General features: G+C 41.6%; 1 protein-coding gene across 1 annotated transcript in view; it reads right to left on the reverse strand.

The window, feature by feature from the left end:
• Positions 1 to 4,783: 4,783 nt before the first annotated feature.
• Positions 4,784 to 19,903, reverse strand: part of LOC311224009 (serine protease 27-like) — a 17,244-nt gene continuing 2,124 nt past the window's right edge. The window contains exons 3-9 of the mRNA XM_084308804.1: positions 11,048 to 11,207; positions 10,657 to 10,925; positions 9,230 to 9,375; positions 8,339 to 8,728; positions 6,736 to 6,797; positions 5,469 to 5,617; positions 4,784 to 5,336 (exon numbers count right to left, since the gene is read on the reverse strand). Coding sequence (XP_084164930.1) covers positions 5,254 to 5,336; positions 5,469 to 5,617; positions 6,736 to 6,797; positions 8,339 to 8,728; positions 9,230 to 9,375; positions 10,657 to 10,925; positions 11,048 to 11,207 — 1,259 coding nt within the window. The 3' untranslated portion in view covers positions 4,784 to 5,253. The remainder of the gene's footprint in view (positions 5,337 to 5,468; positions 5,618 to 6,735; positions 6,798 to 8,338; positions 8,729 to 9,229; positions 9,376 to 10,656; positions 10,926 to 11,047; positions 11,208 to 19,903) is intronic.

Raw genomic sequence — 19,903 nt, forward strand, 5'->3', positions numbered from 1 at the left:
TTCCTTTTTCACCATTTTATTTAACCTTTATTTTACCAGGTAGTCACTTGAGATCAATGATCTCTTTTTCGAGTAAGACCTGGAAAGTACTAGTTTCATGTACTTTATGATTCTTTTGTCAATAAATATGCCAGTGGGCTTCTTGATTTTACCTCATTTGTGCGTTTGGGGTTGTTGACAGAATCTGGCTATGGGGCGACAATAATGTGGTCAAGAGGCATGGTTTCTATATTTAGCCTTTGGCGTTGTTTATTATTATTCACATGGTAAGTTCTCCTCTCTCTGAGAGGCCGGTGGGAAAAGAGGTAGAGCGGGAAGAGACATCTCTTTATATACTCGCCACCTGGTGGTATCATGAGTGGCTCCGCCTAGAGTGCCCTCTAGTGGAAACAGTTATATATGCAGTTAGACAGTTACTTGCAATCCTACATAGAACCTCTAACTTTAACAGGGGTGTTGTTTTTAATGTGCATTTTTGTAATCCAGCTCCAGTACTTCCTGGCAGAAGCTCACACTTTGGTTTCCTGTCATGATTAATCACGTCATCCAATAGTATTTGACAGGAAACTATTGTATGAGCTTCCTCCAGGAAGTACTGGAGCTGGGGACTACAGTTACTGTATGCACATCATTGTAAATTGACAGTAAATTGTTGGCAACTCTTTGGCATTACTTTCACAGTACACATTGTAAATTCACAGTAAATTACTGGCAACTCCTGCATTGCTTTCACAATAGAAATGTAAAAGTCCATGATTTGTGAACAATAAACCATGCCTAGGGGGGTCTAACGACCACCCCTAGGCATGGTTTATTGTTCACAAACCACTCCTGCGCGTGATGTAATGCTTAATTGCAGACCCATCGTGTGTTCTGTATAATATGGCTCATTTGACAGGCATTGTTTATAGTCTATCACTGACTAACCAGTTAATTTATACATACTGTAGTCTGTGCACTATTACATGCTAAACATTGCCCCTTTCCAAAATAATCCAGTATTTTTTCATAGATCGCGAGATATGATGCATTATGCAATATGTCCAAATCGTTCGGGTTGCTCGCCTGAAACCTCAAATACTTCCAAATCAAAGGTATATACCATGTGTCTTCACAAAATCATCAAGGGGGGGGGGGGGGGGTCGTTTTAACTCAAAACTGCGATCGTTACCAAAAGCATGGTTTAGGTCCGGTAAAATACGACACTGTGATCGCTACAAAAACATGTTTCAGGTTCAGTAAAATAGACATAGAATAGACCTTACCTTAGCCAGAAAGTACTCCAAAAAGAAGAATCCCCAGTGATCCCATCCCGATTACTTGTGTATATGTGTACTCGTGTATACGGGAAATAGGTTTGAGTCGATAAAATCTCAGAGCGATCGATCTGTCGTTCTGTCCTCTGAGGGGTATGAGTTCTTGCAGACAAAACAAATTATTAAAAAAATTCCCCACACTAAACTATCCCAGTTCAAAAGGTAGGCGATACTGCCACCTGGCAGGATTCGATCGTCATTGCAATTTTAACGTAGGCAGCGGTGCAAGGGAGATACTGTACAGGGAGGTCCATGCAGTGGTTAGAATGGGGATCAGAGAAAAAAGATCAAAGGATCAAAAACCGAGTATACTCTGGTTTTGGCGCTCAGCGGTTGGCGACGAAACCCGACTATACTCGGGTTTGGCGCAGAAAGGGTTAATGGAACACACCTACATTATGGGAGTTGCACTTAGTATCTTCTCCAGATTCAGGCGAGAAGATGGATACCAATTTCCTCTCTGCGCCTTCAGTAGGAAGCTATGCGTCTGAAAGCTAGCCAAGTTTAGCACAAATGAATGGAAGTGGATACAGACCACTAGCCTAGCTTAAAACTCCAGGAGAGGTGTTTTTGGCCAACAGCTAGGCTAGTGGGACCCACTTCCATTCACTTCCAAGACGGTAAGATAATTTCCCATAATGTTGGCGATTTCCTTTAACAGCAACCTCTTAACACTTTGATTGCCAGGCAGCAGGGGGCACTGTGGACCTTCAGTGCCAGCATTCTATTCAATGGATAGAATTGCGTGTTTGCACTGCTAAAAACTATATTTTATATGATAGCTATGGATCTAATAACGCTGTCGATTGTCAGTTGCTTCTGTGAGTTGCGAGTTGCTTCTGGTCAACATGCAAAAAACAGATTGTTTTTTCATCCGTACATTTCCGTTTTATACCGTTTTGAATATGAGTATAATTTGGGTGATTCTTAGTAATCCCAGGAAAAGATGCGAAAATAGCGTTTTAGTGAAATCCACTTATCACGTTGTAATTTTTCGCCGGATTATCTAATCTTCCTGAAATCAACGATAGATTATCATTATTATGTCTCCTCGTGCTAGGGCTGACCCCTATTAGTCGAATAGTCGACTAATCGATCGAAAGGAGCCGTAGTCGACTGCCAACCTCTTAGTCGAATGCAAAAAAAATATATAATAATAATATTATAAAAAAAAATAAAAAATTTATTTAATTTTTTTTATAATGTTTTTTTTATCATTCTTTCCAAAAGAAAAGAGGCCTAGAAGCGTGGCTAACGCGAATGGCACGCATACCAGAGGCTAACTGCCTAAGAAAACAGGCACAGAGGCACTGAAAGAGGATTTCACCCATCTAATGAACACACTAGACTAGACAAATATCAAGATGTATCCATTAGTGGACCAATTGCATGCTTTTGCAGAGGACAAGAAGCCTTCCATCAACTCCTGCAGACATTAAGCACCCCCACAGCCCAAATGGAATGATAAATAAAAAAAAAATAAAAAATTCATAGTCGACTGGCTAATTTCGGCCAATCAAAGTCGACTATCCAAATCCTTAGTCGGGGACAGCCCTACCTCGTGCATACATGAAATGGGCCCTGGAGCATGGCGCTCCCACCCCCCCCCCCCCCCCCCCCCCACTGCAACCAACGGTACACAGCCACACACAGCACACACTGACAGCTTTGGGGGAAGATAATATCAGATCAACGCAAGATTGGATATATAGTGTCCTTACCTTGTCTCTGATGTAATGCAAAAATCTAATTATCTGATCGCCATTCCAGTTATCCACAGCGATCCTGTCTCCGACGTTATTGGGCATTGCACATGAACGGGCGGGCGGGGTCAGTTGTCCAAGCCATCCCTACAAGCGTGTGTTTTGTTTAGGACCCGCCCCCACGCCGCAGCTCGGTAGAGAAAAGAAACTACATAGTTTCTAATGGAGTGCAATAGCGGCCGAAGGCATTACAGGGCGGTATAAGACCGTCTGCCAGCTCAGACACATTCAGTATGCACAAGGTGCCCCGCTGAATTATGAATAGCAATAGCGAATAAAAGAAATACCGAAGCAAAAACGTAGATCTACGTTTCTGTGACGTGGCCGGCACTCAAGCACTGGGCCACAGAAACGTAGATCTATGTTAACGCCACCCGAAGGGTTAACAAGCACCCCCCCCCCCCCCCGCCAACTAGAAAAGCCTACAGTATATTATTTACGTGTTTATCTTTTTTTTATACACACTATAGAGATTTACTATAGAAACACTAGTGATTTATAGTAGGCCTATTCCTGCCCCCCGTACATTCTATAGATTTACCACAACAATCATTTTGTATTTCTACAGTGGAATATTACAGAAATCTATGATGAATCACTATATTATTCCTGTGGCTTTAGAAATGCCATGTACCGTATATGCTTATTTCTATAGTGATAATACAGTGATATACCAATAAATACAGTGACTGGCTGAAAAGGTAAATTTTTCCCACATAAACGCAGGGTTGCCAGAATACCACTACTGACGTTATTCCATCCTAATGTTTTGCTCTCCAGATTACATCATCTGATCAATCAGAATTATTTGTCCATAATCATTAATCTTTTCACAAATGCATGCACACACACGCACGCACGCACGCACGCACGCACGCACGCACGCACGCACACACGCACACACGCACACACGCACACACACACACACACACACACACACACACACACACACACACACACACACACACACACACACACACACACACACACACACACACACACACACACACACACACACACACACACACACACACACAGAGAAAGAGAAACACTCCAGAGATTGTACCACTGCCATCATAGAGCATAGACGGATGCATTTCGTATTCTGATCATTGTGAATATCTGTTACTTATTGCATTCAATTGTACAAAATGGCAATGAAGCTCACAGAATACACTCATGCATGACAGTCATAATACACTCTGGTACATTATAAATATGATTGTCTGGATGGTTATACTGGGCATCGTTTAGGCTGTAATACATTCTATGATTATCATGGTCTTCAACACAGAGCTTTGATCATTATTGCATCTATCAAAAACAGGGAATTATTGAGTTCACATCTATCACACCTTTCATTTCATGTGTAGGTTTCTTTGTGTGTGTGAATGTTTTCTCCATAGGCTCCAAAATCATTCATAAATGTTTTTTTTCAAAGGACTACTATTTCTAGTAATGATATAGACATTAATAATAACTGTTTCAGTGAACCAAGTGCTTATTGACATAATTTGCTCCTTCCACAGTGTAACGCACACTCTTCAATCTAGCAACAGTGAGACATCTTGCCCAGTGGAGCCAGCAACGACAGCAAACCAGGAGGCTGTCCTCTCAATGTACCCAAGCCGTTGTCCGGTGCGCTTTTGACCATTACATTATGTCACTATCTTATCCGCGACAGACATCTGACATTGGAGATCCTTGCCAATTTGAAATTTATTAGAAGGATAAACCCCTTGAGATATGCTATCTCGTTTTCGAGGGGGTCCTTAACATAGGATACAAAACATACAATACAATACAATACAATACAATACAATACATACAATACCATACATAACAAACAAAACACAGGACAACAAAATACACTTATACACTGACAGACTCTCCCAAGCTCTCCCAAGCTCACCCCCACAGTCCACACTGATTTCTCCCAAGAGGATCACCAGTATGTTCCCATATAAAACACATACAAAATTATAGTTTGATCTGTAAACAACATATAAGCCCTAACACAGTAAATCAATACCAAGTGCAAGTAGTCTGTAGATGAGTGAACAAAGATATCTTAAATAACCAGTAAGAAGTGAGAGATCTGAGTGAACTAGGCAGTTTGTTCCAATCAGCTGGTGCTCTATATTTAAAGGCAAGGCAAATCTTCCCCGGGATCTCTAATGGCGTGATAGTAGCCATGACAGAGCTGCCAAGGACACAGTAAAGAGACTGATGTTGTGTCTTACTCCGCCTGAAATCTCTGTAAACAGACAGAGAAAAGGACATACGTCATGCCATGTATCATGGAAAATGTATGCTGATTTTGGACAGATTTATCAAAATAAATAAATAGGTACAATTTAAATCCAGTATCTATGTGTTTATTGCTTACGTGTGCCATCCACGGTGACAGAGTTAGTGTCGATCTTGAATTGATTGATGTTTTGTGCTGCTTGAATTAAGACGTCTCCAATCCGAGTGTCATCAGGAACAGATGTAGATTGAAATCCTAGGTTCACTGTGTTGACAATTGATCCAAATCTGAAGGTGGGAAGGTGACAGAGAAATATATTAATTGTCATATTACAGCTGTTATTAGGGGTGCCAACATGATAATAATAATGAATAATAATAATGGATTGGATTTATATAGCGCTCTTCGTGACACCCCAGAGACCCCAGAGCGCTTACAGAGTCCATTATTCGTTCATACACAGTCATACCGGTGGTGGTAAGCTACAATTGCAGCCAGAGCTGCCCTGAGGCAGACTCACGGAAGCGTGGCGAATAATCATCGCCTACGGCCCCTCCGACCACCACCAACATTCATTCACATGCATACACATTCATACGAGGCAAGTAGGTTAAGTGTCTTGCCCAAGGACACAACGGCAGTGGGATGGACATGGGCTTGAGCGAGATTCGAACCACCAACCCTTCGATCATTGGACGACCCGCTCTACCCCTGAGCCACGCCGCCCCCCATGATGATGTCACAAAAGAGGGGGGGGGGGGGGGGTGCGGTAGACTGTTTGTTCCTTCTTCATTTATTTGTCCATCCATCATGCATGGTGACCCAAGGTGGCCACTACAATCCATCCAGGTAAATACTAATAATTTTATTGACATGAAATGTGATGCACATTATCCTGCTATGTATCTTTGTGCTGCATGGTGCATGTATCCAATTATCTTTGCACTACACATTTGGACTTGCATTTGTAAACGCAGTAGCACACATTTGAACATGCCCATAACACTAGACTCCTGACAGCCTTAGATGTTTAAAGGAACATGCCAACATTATGGGAGATGCACTTACTGTTCTCCAAAGTCAAAAAAGAAGATAGTGATCAATTTCCTCTCTCTGCGTTGAGTAGAAAGCTATCTGGCTGCTAGCTAGCCTAGCTTAGCACAAATGAATGGAAGTGAATAAGCTTCCATTAATTTGTGCTAAGCTAGGCTAGCTTTCTACTGAATGCACACAGAGAGGAAATTAGTATCTATCTTATTGTCTGACTCTAGAGAAGATGGTAAACCCATTTCCCATAATGTTGGCGCGCTCCTTTAACAGGCTCATACTGGATTGAAACCCAGAATCATATTATTTGGCCTTTTATTGAAAATCTACCTTTTGTACTTAAACATCAGCAAATTACCTGAATGCTACCACCGTCAAGCTGGTGAAAGAGGAGAATGCTTCAGTGTAGTAAGGCTCAAGCTAGAGGAATGAAAACAAGGTTGTGTGAATTCATACTGGTTACATTCTTGATTGTTTTTAGTGTTTACAGCATTCATACTACATCTGGCAGAATTACTATAATTGACATCATTTAAAGTTTTTATCCAAAATGAGAAAAATTAGACACCACCTACATTTGGAAATGGTTTGCTGGGCCGAAAGTAAAAAATGTAATAGCTGCATCATAAAAATGACAATTTTGCAAATGCCTTAATATAAGTGACTATTCTGTGGAAATGCCTTCATGTGAGTGACTATTCTGTGGAAATGGAATTCTCGAGATGTACAAACAAATTTAAGAAACATATAGAACTACATAAAAGGTGAAAACAAAGTTCTTTGCGGCAAGTGACGTAACATTTAATATATGGCCAACTGATTTAAGATTAAGTTAAAACTAGCTAGATAAATAATATTAATATGTGGATTGGAGACGTCTGAGAGACTGAAGACATCTAGAGGCATGTAACTAGGACCACAACCACTTGTTTCCAGCCTTTTCTTCTCCTCCGAACGGACCCAGAACCAAACGTGTCGAATTCAGTCACGACACAAGTCTCAAGTAAAATTTCAAATCATGTCTCAAGTCAAATCTCAAGTCAAGTCTCGAGTCAAGTCTCAAATCTCAAGTCAAGTCTCGAGTCAAGTCTCAAATCAAGTCTCAAGTCAAGTCACAAGTCAGGTTTCAAGTCAAGTCTTAAGTCTTGGGGGGTAGTTTCCATAGCTGTCTATACTGTAGGACGTGTAGGTGGACAGATAACCTATACACAGAACAGTCATTCTTTTTTTTTGATCCACTTTTTCTCCCATTTTCTATATTTTCTCCCATCCCAATTTCGTATCATCCAATTCAACCCTCCCCTGTCACGGACGCTGTTTCTTGCCTCCCACAAGCCGGCTGCAATGTGGACTAAGTCATACATAGCACAAGTCCCCTCCAGTACTTGAGGTAACAGCAGTCGCATCTTTTCACCTGCGCAGCTCGATCTTTCAGTGGCGAGGAGTAACGCGTGGGAGGCTCACGCTGCCCCCGACACTTCCTGATTCTACTGCGCAGGCGCACCAACCGACCTGTAGGAGTCGCTGTCCACAACGCCCGATCCCCACCCATCAGTTTCCCACCCCCTAATACGGCCAATGTGTATTAGTACGGACGACCAGCTAAACTGAAAGCAAATGTGGAGCGCTGGGCTCGAACTGACAAGCCCAGCGTCTCCAGCATTTCGTGGCGAGCGCCTTGCCCACTACGCCACGTAGCCGCCCTACAGAACAGTCATTCTTGTACATTCTCCCATTGGGCTATTCTAGTCAATTCATTAATTAATAGTGAGATTTTTCTGGGGACCACATGGAACCCCCTCAAGGACCCCTGGGACCAGATGGAACCCCCTCAAGGACCCCTGGGAGGTGAGAACCACTGCTTCAAGTATTTCTTGTAGATCTCAAAATATTGCAAATAAGATTTGAGCACCTGTAGCTATAAAGTACTACCACAATTTATATTGTTTAGTAAGACTTACCACTGTTTCTATCAGTGCAGCGCGACTTTTAAAAGATGCAGATGATGACTTCAACAAGTCATTTGTAAATGTTTCTCCAGGTGATCTGAAAATCACTGTCCTGATGGTCGTCGTTGTTGGTGTAGTAGCCGTGGTGGTGGTGGGAGCTGGTGGAGGTACTGGCAGTCCAGTACATGAGACACTGAGGTCTCCATCAGTCCCAGCGGAGTTGAATCTAATAAAGCCTGGCTGGTCACTGGTGATCTGACTCTTGATCCATGACTGATACCGGGACACTCTGGTATAGACTCCAGGGAAGTCAGGTAGGGCGCAACCTCGACCAAAACTCACCACTCCAGATAGGATCCAGCGAGTGCCCTGCTTGCTCACCAATGGGCCACCTGAGTCTCCCTGTGGAAAGAGGAATTCACTGTGTCAGCAGAGATACCGTAATTCCTCTAATAGTAACCCCGGCTTGTATTTGTTTCAACTGTAGCGGGTACCAGGCTTGTATTAGGAGGAGGCCTGTATAAGAGGGAGGCCTATATTTCAAATTTTCAAACGGATCATAATGAATAAATCAACATTTTGTGTCGGTTTGAACCCAGTAAAATGTACTGGGTTCATTTATTGAAACCAAGTACTGTATGAAATAGTAAACAGTGCAATTACAGGTGGTCACTGGTCATTTCAACGTTTTCAAAGTGAAATCAAGTAACTAGCTCAGTATGCAGCTCAGTATATTAGTAACCCGGCTTGTATTAGGAGGTCGGCTTATAATTGCTTAGCTCAAGAGCGCACCCGGCCATTAATAGAGACCCGGTTTGTATTTGAGACCCGGTTACTATTAGAGGAATTACGGTATATCTTTGCAGGGAATTAAACCTAAGGACTGTGTGTTAAAATGATCACCTGACAGGAGTCCTTCCCTCCAGCAGCCACACCAGCGCAGATCATGTTATCTGTGATTGAGTCCACTCCATAGTTGCAGTTACACTGTCTGTTCCCTATAATTGGCACATCAACCTCCTGAAGAATTCGTGGGAACGGGAGCAATACTGCGAAGACACAAAGTCAGTTTGAGAAACAACATACATGGTGATATGTTTTAGAATATATTTTTAATCACAGACTGTCTGCTGCCCACCTCAGAGATTGACATCATTAGCCACCCCACAATGCAAAGCATCCAAACATATCAACATATCCAAGTAAAAAATGCATACAGCATATTTTTCCATACTGAAAGTGTATTTTTAGTATATTAAGTATGTTAAAAGTATATTTTTACCTTTTCTGAGAATATACTTGCAATGTAATTTTGGATCTATATATTTTCATTAATTCAATGCACATATTTAGTATGATAGTCATTAATATGCTGTAAGTGTAGTCTAAGTGCACTTAAAAGACACTGAGCTGTTTACCAAATGTTTAGTAAACGTATTAAAAGTGTACTATTTTGGTATACAAATTCATCAAAAGTATGATTTCAATATATTTATGCACACAATAATCTGTAACATTTTCATGTTAACAAAAGTCTATTTGACCACTCTCTATTGCCAATTGACTTAACACACTGGTGCATCTGCCTATACCCAGTTCATGAATCCTATTACACTTGCTGTTCTAAACATTGGTGTCTGGTAGGACATTCTTAGGAAAATCACCTGGCACACAGGGAGTGTGGTGTTTTATGTCATCAGCAGCAACAGCAGTTTGTTTTGAATTAATAGAATACTAACTCAGTAGGTAACATTAATTCATTTTCAAGAAGGAAAGCAAGTCAGTACAGTACAAAAATGCAACAGCAATAGAGCTCAGCAGTCATCTCCACCCGTTCCCCTGGCTGTTCCCGGAAAACAACTGGAAGATACTAATTTGAGGATATCTTGAATTGTATGGACTAACCCTTAGCATATCCACGATACAAAAGCCATGATATACACACTACTGCGTTTAACTCAAATGAAAAACTCGTAATTAAGAGAACTACCGCCTGGTGCATCGGATTTTATGTTACTTTTACTTGAATGTATACAAAGTATACGTTCAGAAAATATACATAAGTATACTTTTACTTAGAGTTAATTCAGAAACGTCAGGTTTCTATTACACTGTGAGAGAAGGTTGTCAATGTAGCAGGATGCCGTCTTCATACACGTTCTCCATTTGAATGAAGACCAGACAAATTATATGAATATGTGCAAAGTTAATTGGTTCAACTGTAATATGTGTTTGTCCCATTCGCTTTTTCTTATGTTAGTCTATTCTATCAGCCACTTTGTTAGGTAAATGACCATGGTCCCATGACCCGTGATCAAGTCATTACCCACCTCCACTTCTAATTGTGCCCCAGCCAGTGACCCAGCTATCAGTGCCAGCATGGAAGGAGCTGGCTGGAGCTGCCAGGCAGACTGGGAGAATGTAGTTAGTAAACGGCACTGGTGAGGAGAGCTTCAGAAGACATATGTCATTGTCACTTGTAGAGCTGTCGTAGTTGGGATGTCGAATGATCTCTGTAACCGTCCGAGACACCTCATTGGGGTTGGATCCCTCTTGGCTCTGACGACCCAAATAAATGATCAAATTTGCTGTACTGGTGCTGAAGGGAAAACATAATTAATAAAATAAATTCATGAAAGACATAATGCTTGTGTTTGTGTATCAATTATAGTTGATAATAAACAGAGGAGTAGAAGACATTATGTTGATATACTTCCTCACCGTGGGAAGCAGTGAGCAGCAGTCAGCACCCATTGGTTGTTGATGAGAGATCCTCCACAGAACTGGGTACCCCTGTTAAGGCTGGCCTGCCAGGGCCAACTCCCTAAGGGAGCATCCTCTCCCCCAACTATCCTGGTGTTCAGAGCAGGCTGACCACACACTGGTACATAGAGAAAAACAACATAGCATAGAGGTTAACTTGGGTTTGTGGACAATTCACTTTTAATTAAATCTTATTATTATTATTGGCTAATGAAATTAATTCTCAATGTTGGATAGGACACCAAATGTGATTTGATCACTGAGCAAAGATTATGACAAAATGGAGAGATATTGATCAAGGATTATGGCAAAATAGAGAGTGTGGATTTTAGGAGGTTTGGGGCAAGGAACTACAGCCCCCTCAGCATCTATGGGGCACCAGTCGAGAGAGTGAACAATTTCAGGTACCTCAGAGTTCACATATCCGAGGACATGACATGGACCACACACATAGACAATGCAGTGAAGAAGGCACGGCAGCGCCTCTACTTCCTTAGGCGTCTAAGAAAGTTCAAAGTGAGTCAGAAGATAACTTCCCACTCTCTAGGACATTTACACCAGGCGTTGTGGGGCCAAGGCTAAGAGAATAGTCAGACTCTAGCCACCCAAACAACTGCCTCTTTGCACTGATGCGGTCACGCAAGCGCTACCGGAGTCTCATGGCCAGTACAGAGAGACTCAAAGGAGTTTTTATCCCTGGGCCCAGGAGTTCAAAATGTTTAATCCCTATCTGATTCGATCAGATTTTTAAATCCCATTTTTTGTGATCCAGGATCAGACAACTCTGCCATATTTTGTCCTGATATTTCAAAGCAATCCATGATAGGATCACCCTGATCCAGATTCAGACTTCAGACTGTTCAAGATTACTAGATCCTGAATATCAGTGCTTTAATCCTACCGATTTCAGTTTGCTGAAGGTGATGAGTGATGACAGATGGACTTTTTTTTTGAAGATATTTTTTCTTTAATCTAAATTACATTTGTGATTGACAATCTTTGTTGTGATACTTTTATGAGCATAAACATTTATGTCATCAGCATTTGGTTGAAAACAAAATAGGCCACCATTAATGTGACCAATTTTTTTTTAAATAAAATGTATTTGCCATGAAGGCTAAGAATCAGGGCCGGACTAGGGAAATAATTCATACCTGGAGATATAGCGCGAAATATAGCCCCAATCAGGCCACTTTTTAAGCGGGGGGTCTGGGGGTCCCCCACCAGGATTTTTTTTGTTACAAAGACTTAATTTCCTGCATTCTGGTGAATTTTAGTGCATGTGAATCACAAACTAATGAGCCAACAATTGCTTAGTACAATGTACTGTTATGAACCTCAAATAAAACTGTTGTGGCACTAGCAATGCTACTCTTTCCACCTTCAAAAAGAAAAAAGCAAGAGCACAACATATTTTTCTATTTACTATTATAATACAGTTAACCACTCTCTCCACCTATTCAAACAGAGCAAGAGCACAATACCATATTCACTTTACTGATGCACTACCCATCAACAGTTAAAATAGCCCTTTACACAAACATTAAATAACAGACCTTTCATTACAATACTTACTATAATAACAGTAGCCACTGCCAGAATAGTGACACATGTATCGCGTGTGGTGAGCACACGCATGCATGCACAACGAAGACAGAAGAAGCGCTGTCTCAATCATTTTAACTATAAAATTAGCTCAAAGTATGAGCTCACTGACTGAAATTTCCAACAAAAAGCATCAATTGTCAAATAATATTGATTTCCATTCGCCGCCTCCGCTGTCAATCAGTTGTATCGCCTGGTCCCGCCTCCACCAATCACAAGCGGCAGCACGGCTCCATTGTGTGTGTTTGATCCGCGTGAGGGAGAGAGTCAGATAGTTCTCCAACTCAGACACTGAAATCCTGGTTGTTCCCCACCCACCTAGGTTATCTAACTATTGCGCCGCACCGCCGCCACAACTAGAAACAATGGCCTGGCAAAAAAATATAAATTATTATTATTATTATAATAAAAAAAAATTATATATATATATTTTTTTATAATTTTTTTTTAAATCTGTGCAGGCCAGGCCACCGGGAAAACTCCCGGTGCTCCCGATGGCCAGTCCGGGCCTGCTAAGAATTGTGTATTATTTCAGTTAACAAACTTTGCCATCTTATTTATATTGAAACATATTTTTAAATAAATTGTATAGTACATTTTGCTCTGGTAATCCACTGGAAATCCACCCCTCTGGTGGAATCAAGATAATCAAGTTTTTTGGGATCAAATTTATCCCAATCCTGTGTTGTCGGTTTGAAATACCCGTTTTGAAGATTTGATCCAAGATTAAAGCTTGGATTTGATTTCCTGATCTGATCGGATATCAAAGTGATCCTGATCCTGTTTTTTGGTTTTGAACTACCCAAAATCCAAATCTGATCCGATCAGATAGGGATTAAAACTCCTGGGCCCGGCCATCAGGATGCTCAATAACGACTCTATGCAACACTAACCCATCCATCTACATTCATTGCACACACATGCACACACTCACTTTAAACACTCATCTTTAACATTCACTTTAGACCCTTTAAACACTTTTTAACACTACATCATATTTTATCGATTTATTACTAAAAGATTTGCACTACATCCCTACCTCATTTTTGCATTTTGTACTTTAGTTTGTATATTGTATATTTTGTATAGTGTTTTGTCTTTATTTCTTTAACTTTTTATACTGTATGAAGCATACAATATCAGCGGGCTCATACAGAACTAAGAACTACAACTAACTACATGTACCAAATATGTTACAGAGGAAAATGTTGAAAATATGCTTTTACACCTGTCTGATGATAAATCTCCTGGTATTGACAACTTGGATGGTAAATTGCTCAAAATGACTGCCAAATACATATCTAAGCCATTAAGTCACATCTTCAATAAATGTCAAAATGCCAAAATTCCAAACTCAATTATGCATAATATACATTTTATTTCTATATAAAAAGCAGTAAATGGCATTGTTTTGACCCCTGGTAAGAGTGTATGTTATTATTTGGCAATTAAAAGGTGAGGTTAGCTTTCAAAAATATCATTTATTCAAATAGAATTTATTTCCAAAATGATAAACAAAATGTGAAACATTAATAACAAAGGGCATTTTGAGTTTCATATACTATTGAAACAAGGATTTTCTTAGCTTTCTAAAGACATCACATCATCTTATAGCAAAAATAAACAAGACATGTCACTGAACTGTGTAAAGAAAAGTGTCCCAGTTGTGTAGCCTTTTTTTACTTTACATGCCTATATTAAAGGTGACATATACTATAAATGTCATTTTTCAGTCTCTAGCATTGTATTATAGTAATAGGAGTTCGTATCAATGTGTTTTAGTGTCTAAATACCATATTGGCGGATTGCTTTGATTCAACTCAGCCCCTTTCCTCCTCCAGTAAATCAGGCCATTTTGATTTGAACGGCTGATATACGTCATACGGCCGCTGGGTGATGCGATTGGCTCTGTGGTTGGAGCTAATGCCCGCCCCCATTCTACCTAGACTAGACAGCGAGTGGAGGAAGCCACTTCCTCAGCTGCGAGGCGGAGTGGGGCCGTGCGCTCTGGAGGGAGAGAGGGAGAGAGAGATGGAGAGAGAGGGGGCACTTGGGGGGGGGGGGGGGGGGGGTACCTGCCGGCCGCGCGCCACACACCCGCAAACGGGAGATAGAAAGAAAAAGAAAAAAACCACAAGCTCCCGCGGACTCTCATCACCAAGAGCCGAGAGGGAGAGAAAGGAAGAGAGAGGGAGGGAGGGAGAGAGGGGGCCTTGTCATTAACGGCCTGTCTTTTTTTTCTCTCTCTCTCTCTCTCTCTCTCTCTCTCTCTCTCTCTCTCTCTCTCTCTCTCTCTCTCTCTCTCTCTCTCGCTCTCTCTCTCTCTCTCTCTCTCTCTCTCTCTCTCTCTCTCTCTCTCTCTTCCCCCCCTCCCTCCCTCCCTCTACCAGTGCAGACTGTGGACTGACTGTCACTCAAAGTGCTTATGGGCGGAGCCAGGCCATAACAGCCTGATTTCTTGAGGCTGAAAAATTATGGTTTTGAGTACTTGATTAGAAATATAAAACAATGCATTTTTTTTAAATAAACCTTACAAATGTCTTCAATAGACTAACAGGAATTGTGTAAAGTTGCCCAAATAGTGCTAGGAATAGCAGTACATAGCCCCTTTAAACATTTAATGTTTTCAGAACTGTGCAAAAAAAAGAAATAAAAAGATCAAGTGTCCCATTTCACTTGTTATATTTCCACATTTTAGTGTTCTTCAGTTCTTTTTTTTCATTCAGTGTGAGAAATCCAGTCTCTGTTGAGCTTTAACAAGTCCATCAAAGTCAGGTTGCATGTCTGAGGTGGAGATGCGAAGCACAGCTGCCAGATGTTCATCAGTGAGAGAGGATCTGTACCTGGACTTGGTAAACGTCATGACTGAGAATGTCTGTTCACATATGTAGGTGGATCCAAAGAGAACCAACATCTTCTGAGCATGTCTCCTCATGTTTGGAAAGTTCTCCTCCTTGAGAGCAGAGTAGAACTCTAGCAATGATGCTGACTTAAAGTGCTCTTTCAGTAGTGCAGGTCAATGAGTTCAAGCTGAACAACTATCAACACTGCAGGTAAAGGGAGAGGAAACCAGCTGCATTTCATCCTCAACCTTTTTGAAATCTTGAAAACGCCTTGAAAATTCATCATGCAGTGCTCCCAACATGGATGAGTACCTGTGCCGGTGATCAGCTGATGGTTTGACTTCTTTCAGGGTTTTCATGTGTTTGAGATTGTTGCTGCCTAGTTGCCTTGAAATTAATTGCAACTTTGTCATGAAGGCTTTCACATGGCTATGCATTTCATGAGCAAAAATGCCCTTGCCCTGCAGTTGTGTGTTCAGTAGGGATGGGTACCGTTCACATTTGAACCGATACGGTACCGGTACCTGTGAATCAATACCGGTACCCAACGGTACCTTTTTTCTGTACTTTAGTCTCTAAAAATGTAATCTACCTACCTCAGTTGTGAAAAAAAAAAATCCAAACTTCAAATTTCACTTTCGACAGTTTTTTCGGCTTGCCCCGACTGCTTTGTTGTTGAATCAAGTCAAATCCTAGGTAAGCGCGGGCCGTACAATGCCCAGGTCTGGTCTAGAGCAAGGTGTGTGCCCTGAGATCTGGAAGGAAGCCAAGGTTATCCCATTACCTAAGGACAAAATAAAAACCTTCGCTGGTTCCAATAGTCGACCCATAAGTCTCCTCCCAGTGTTAAGTAAAATAATAGAAAAAATTGTATACACCCAAATTCAAAACTACTTTTCAAGTAATAGTCTGATAACAAACTACCAACATGTATAGAGATGGTCACTCTACAAGCACAGCACTTGCCCAAATGACCGACGAATGGTTTAAGAGCATGGATGATAGGAGGCTTGTTGGAGCTGTGATGTTAGACTTTAGCGCAGCTTTTGATGTGATCGATCATAGTCTGCTGCTGAACAAACTCAAATGCTATGGCTTTGGCTCTGTTGCTATGTGTTGGATGGAGACCTACCTGACTAGGAGAAGCCAGAAAGTATTTTTCAATGGGAGCTTTTCTGAAAGTAAGGTGTTGCAGTGTGGGGTCCCACAGGGAAGTTCGCTTGGGCCTTTGCTATACTCAATATTCACAAACGACCTCCCTTATGTATTAAATAAATCTAGTGTAATCATGTATGCTGACGATTCGACAATGTACAGTACAGCATCAACATGTAGTGAGTTAAACAATATACTTGGAATAGAGCTTAAATCCATAACAGACTGGGTCAACAATAACAAACTGGTACTCAACATTGCAAAAACAAAAGCAATGGTGTTCGGATCCAGGCACATATTAAGCAGCGATCCACAATTAAGACTGACTCTGGCTGGTCAGCCAGTGGAACAGGCAAGGCCAGATTAAGAATTCAGAGGCCCCCGGGCCAGATTCTTGTGGAGACCCCCCCCACACACCCACACACAGTGGCGTTTTTATATGTCACTTAAAAAAAGAAAAAAGCAGGGGAGCTCCAGTAGCTCACCGCGTACCTCGGACGCTATTTCGGCGTCGGGGACAACCGTGCGCGTCACGGATCTGGGGTACACGAGTTCGACTCCCGGACTCGCCGTATTTTCTCAGAGTGTCTTTCCCCCGATCTATACCCCATTCAACCTGTCTCTGTCGGTCATGCTTGACCAGAAAAAGCGATAAACGCTAAAAGAACCAGCTGACTGGTCAAAGTAAAAAAAAAAAAAAAAAAAAAGCTGGATCCGTAACATTGTCCAACCAATCCTCCTGGTTTTCATGTTCAAGCACCGACGGCGGCGGGCTGTCATCATCGCGGTCTGCCTCAGAGTCAGAGTCATTTGTGTTGGTGTTGGGGCTGGGCTGTGGAGATGCGGCGGGCATATACGAACAGGTGGCAGCCACTGGTGGTGGTGGGCCGGCTGAACTAGAGGCTGCCGCTGCCTCTTCTCTGTCACTAGCATCAATAATAATAACGTTAGCATTCTCGTCCTCTCTGCCCGCGGCGCCTGGCTCAGCCTCTTTAACGTTGCTGCTACTACTAGTGCTAGCCAGGGGGCTATCCTCCTCCTTACCTGACGGGGTGAAAAAAGTAGAGATAGTCGGTATGCTTTGCCGAAGTAACGCGCTCTTTCTGTTCCTTTCCTGTTTAGATTTTAACTTAGCAGCTCCGCTTTCCCACCGTTTAACTTTTTTATCCATGTTTTTTGAGTCTCATATGATCATACAGTACTACTCGAGTCTTAGCCTACTTGATCAACTTGCAAGTGCAATTCTCGCGGTCAGTGGTCACCTGACCTGACCTGACAGTGACCCCTGGACCTGGACGTCAGTGTCACGTAGACTCAACGTCTCTCACCCCTCATTATCAAACAATCAATCATATTTGTATTTGCAATACAAAAAATGTAATAAAAATAGATAGAGAAGAGATGAGATGATACTAGTAGTCACTATAGATGCTGTGAAAGTAAACGCTGGATGAGGATCTGATTATATATTTTTTTCGTATTTCTTTTATTTTTTTTACTAGTGTGTAGTGGAGGCCCCTAGTCACTAGGGGGAGCTCGATGATATCCGCTATCAGCACCGGCGTGTCTCTGCTGTCTGTCATGAATAATGATCCCAATCTGCCTCATTCGTGTCGGGGCTGCGTCTATTCTTTTACCAACGGATTTCCAGTTCCGCGTTCGCGTTCTGCGATCTGATTGGCCACTGACGTTTCTGGTGCGATCTGATTGGCCACTGACGTTTCTTAGGCAACTCTTTCGAAGTTGCTTAAGGTTAGAGTATGGAATCAGGGCTGGTGTTCTATCGCCCTGCTCTAAGACAAACTCTAACCTTAACCAACTTCGAAAGAGTGCCTAAGCTTAACCGGTGAAAGAAAGAGGCGTCACACGATTGGCGCTACCAGAAACGTCAGTGGCCAATCAGAGCGCAGAACGCGAACGCGGAACTGGAAATCCGTTGGTAAAAGTATTCAGGCGTCGGGGCTGGGATGTGGAGAACCTCAAACTCTTATGAAGAGGAGAAAAAATACTCAAGATTAGTCACTTGCAGACGGCAGGGTGTGACGTACTGTATATTTTAGTTGATGAAATATTTTTGTTGACTAAATATTTTAGTTGATGAAATATGTTTTCATATCAGTGTCACAGTATGACATCGATCTCCAAAATAAGAAAAAAAATTTAATAAAATATGGGGCCTCTAGTGACGAGGGGCCTCCAATTTTTTTTTTAATAAAAGTTAAAAAAAAAAAATAAACAAATATTTGGGGCCTCTAGTGACGGGGGCCTCAAATTTTTTTTAATAAAAGTAAAACAAATAATAATTATAATTTGGGGCCTCTAGTGACCAGGGGCCTCCAAAAGGCCTCTAGTGACGAGGGGCCTCCAAAAAAAATAAATAAAGCTTAAAAAAAAAAAAAAAAATGATTTGGGACCTCTAGTGACGAGGGGCCTCCAAAATTTAATTTTTTTTTTTTTTGAGGCCCACGGGCCGCGGCCCGGACGGCCCGGTCGTTAATGCGGCCCTGGGAACAGGTAAAAGAGGCTAAGTTGCTTGGCATGGTTCTTGATTCAGGTTTAAAGTGGACAAAGCAAATTGACAGTATAATAACAAAAATAGGAAGGAGCATAGCTGTGACAAGAAAATGCACAAAGTATTTAACACCAACCACTTTGAAAGAAGTCATCCAGGCTCTGGTTTTGTCACATCTTGAGTACTGTCCCGTCATATGGTCATCAGCAGCAAAAACACATATACAGAAACTACAAATAGCTCAAAATAAGGCTGCAAGGCTAGCTCTCCACTGTTCAAAGCGCACTAACATTGGAGTTATGCACAGACAATTATCATGGCTTACGGTTGAGAAACGTCTGCAATCCCGTCTCATTACTTTTCTCAGAAATGTTCAAGTTGTCAAAAAACCACAATATTTTTATGATCATATAGTTTACATAAGAGAAGAACATGACCATATGACTAGACAAGCTACGTCAGGCCATCTAATGGCACCTAAACCGAGAACAAATCTACTAAAATCTTCTGTGATTTACAGAGCTATCATGGAATGGAACTCATTGCCAAGCTACTTAGCTGAAATAGAATCCAAGGCTACCTTTAAGAGGAAGTTAAAGTGCCATCTGCTGATGAGCATGCACTGAGCCATTATGGCAAAGAGGTGAAAACCAGTTGACTGTTGGTTGTGTTTAAGTTGATGGCGGTGAGTGCTGCTCA

Source organism: Notolepis coatsorum, assembly GCF_963971535.1.
Source record: "Notolepis coatsorum genome assembly, chromosome: 2".
Lineage (NCBI taxonomy): Eukaryota > Metazoa > Chordata > Actinopteri > Aulopiformes > Paralepididae > Notolepis > Notolepis coatsorum.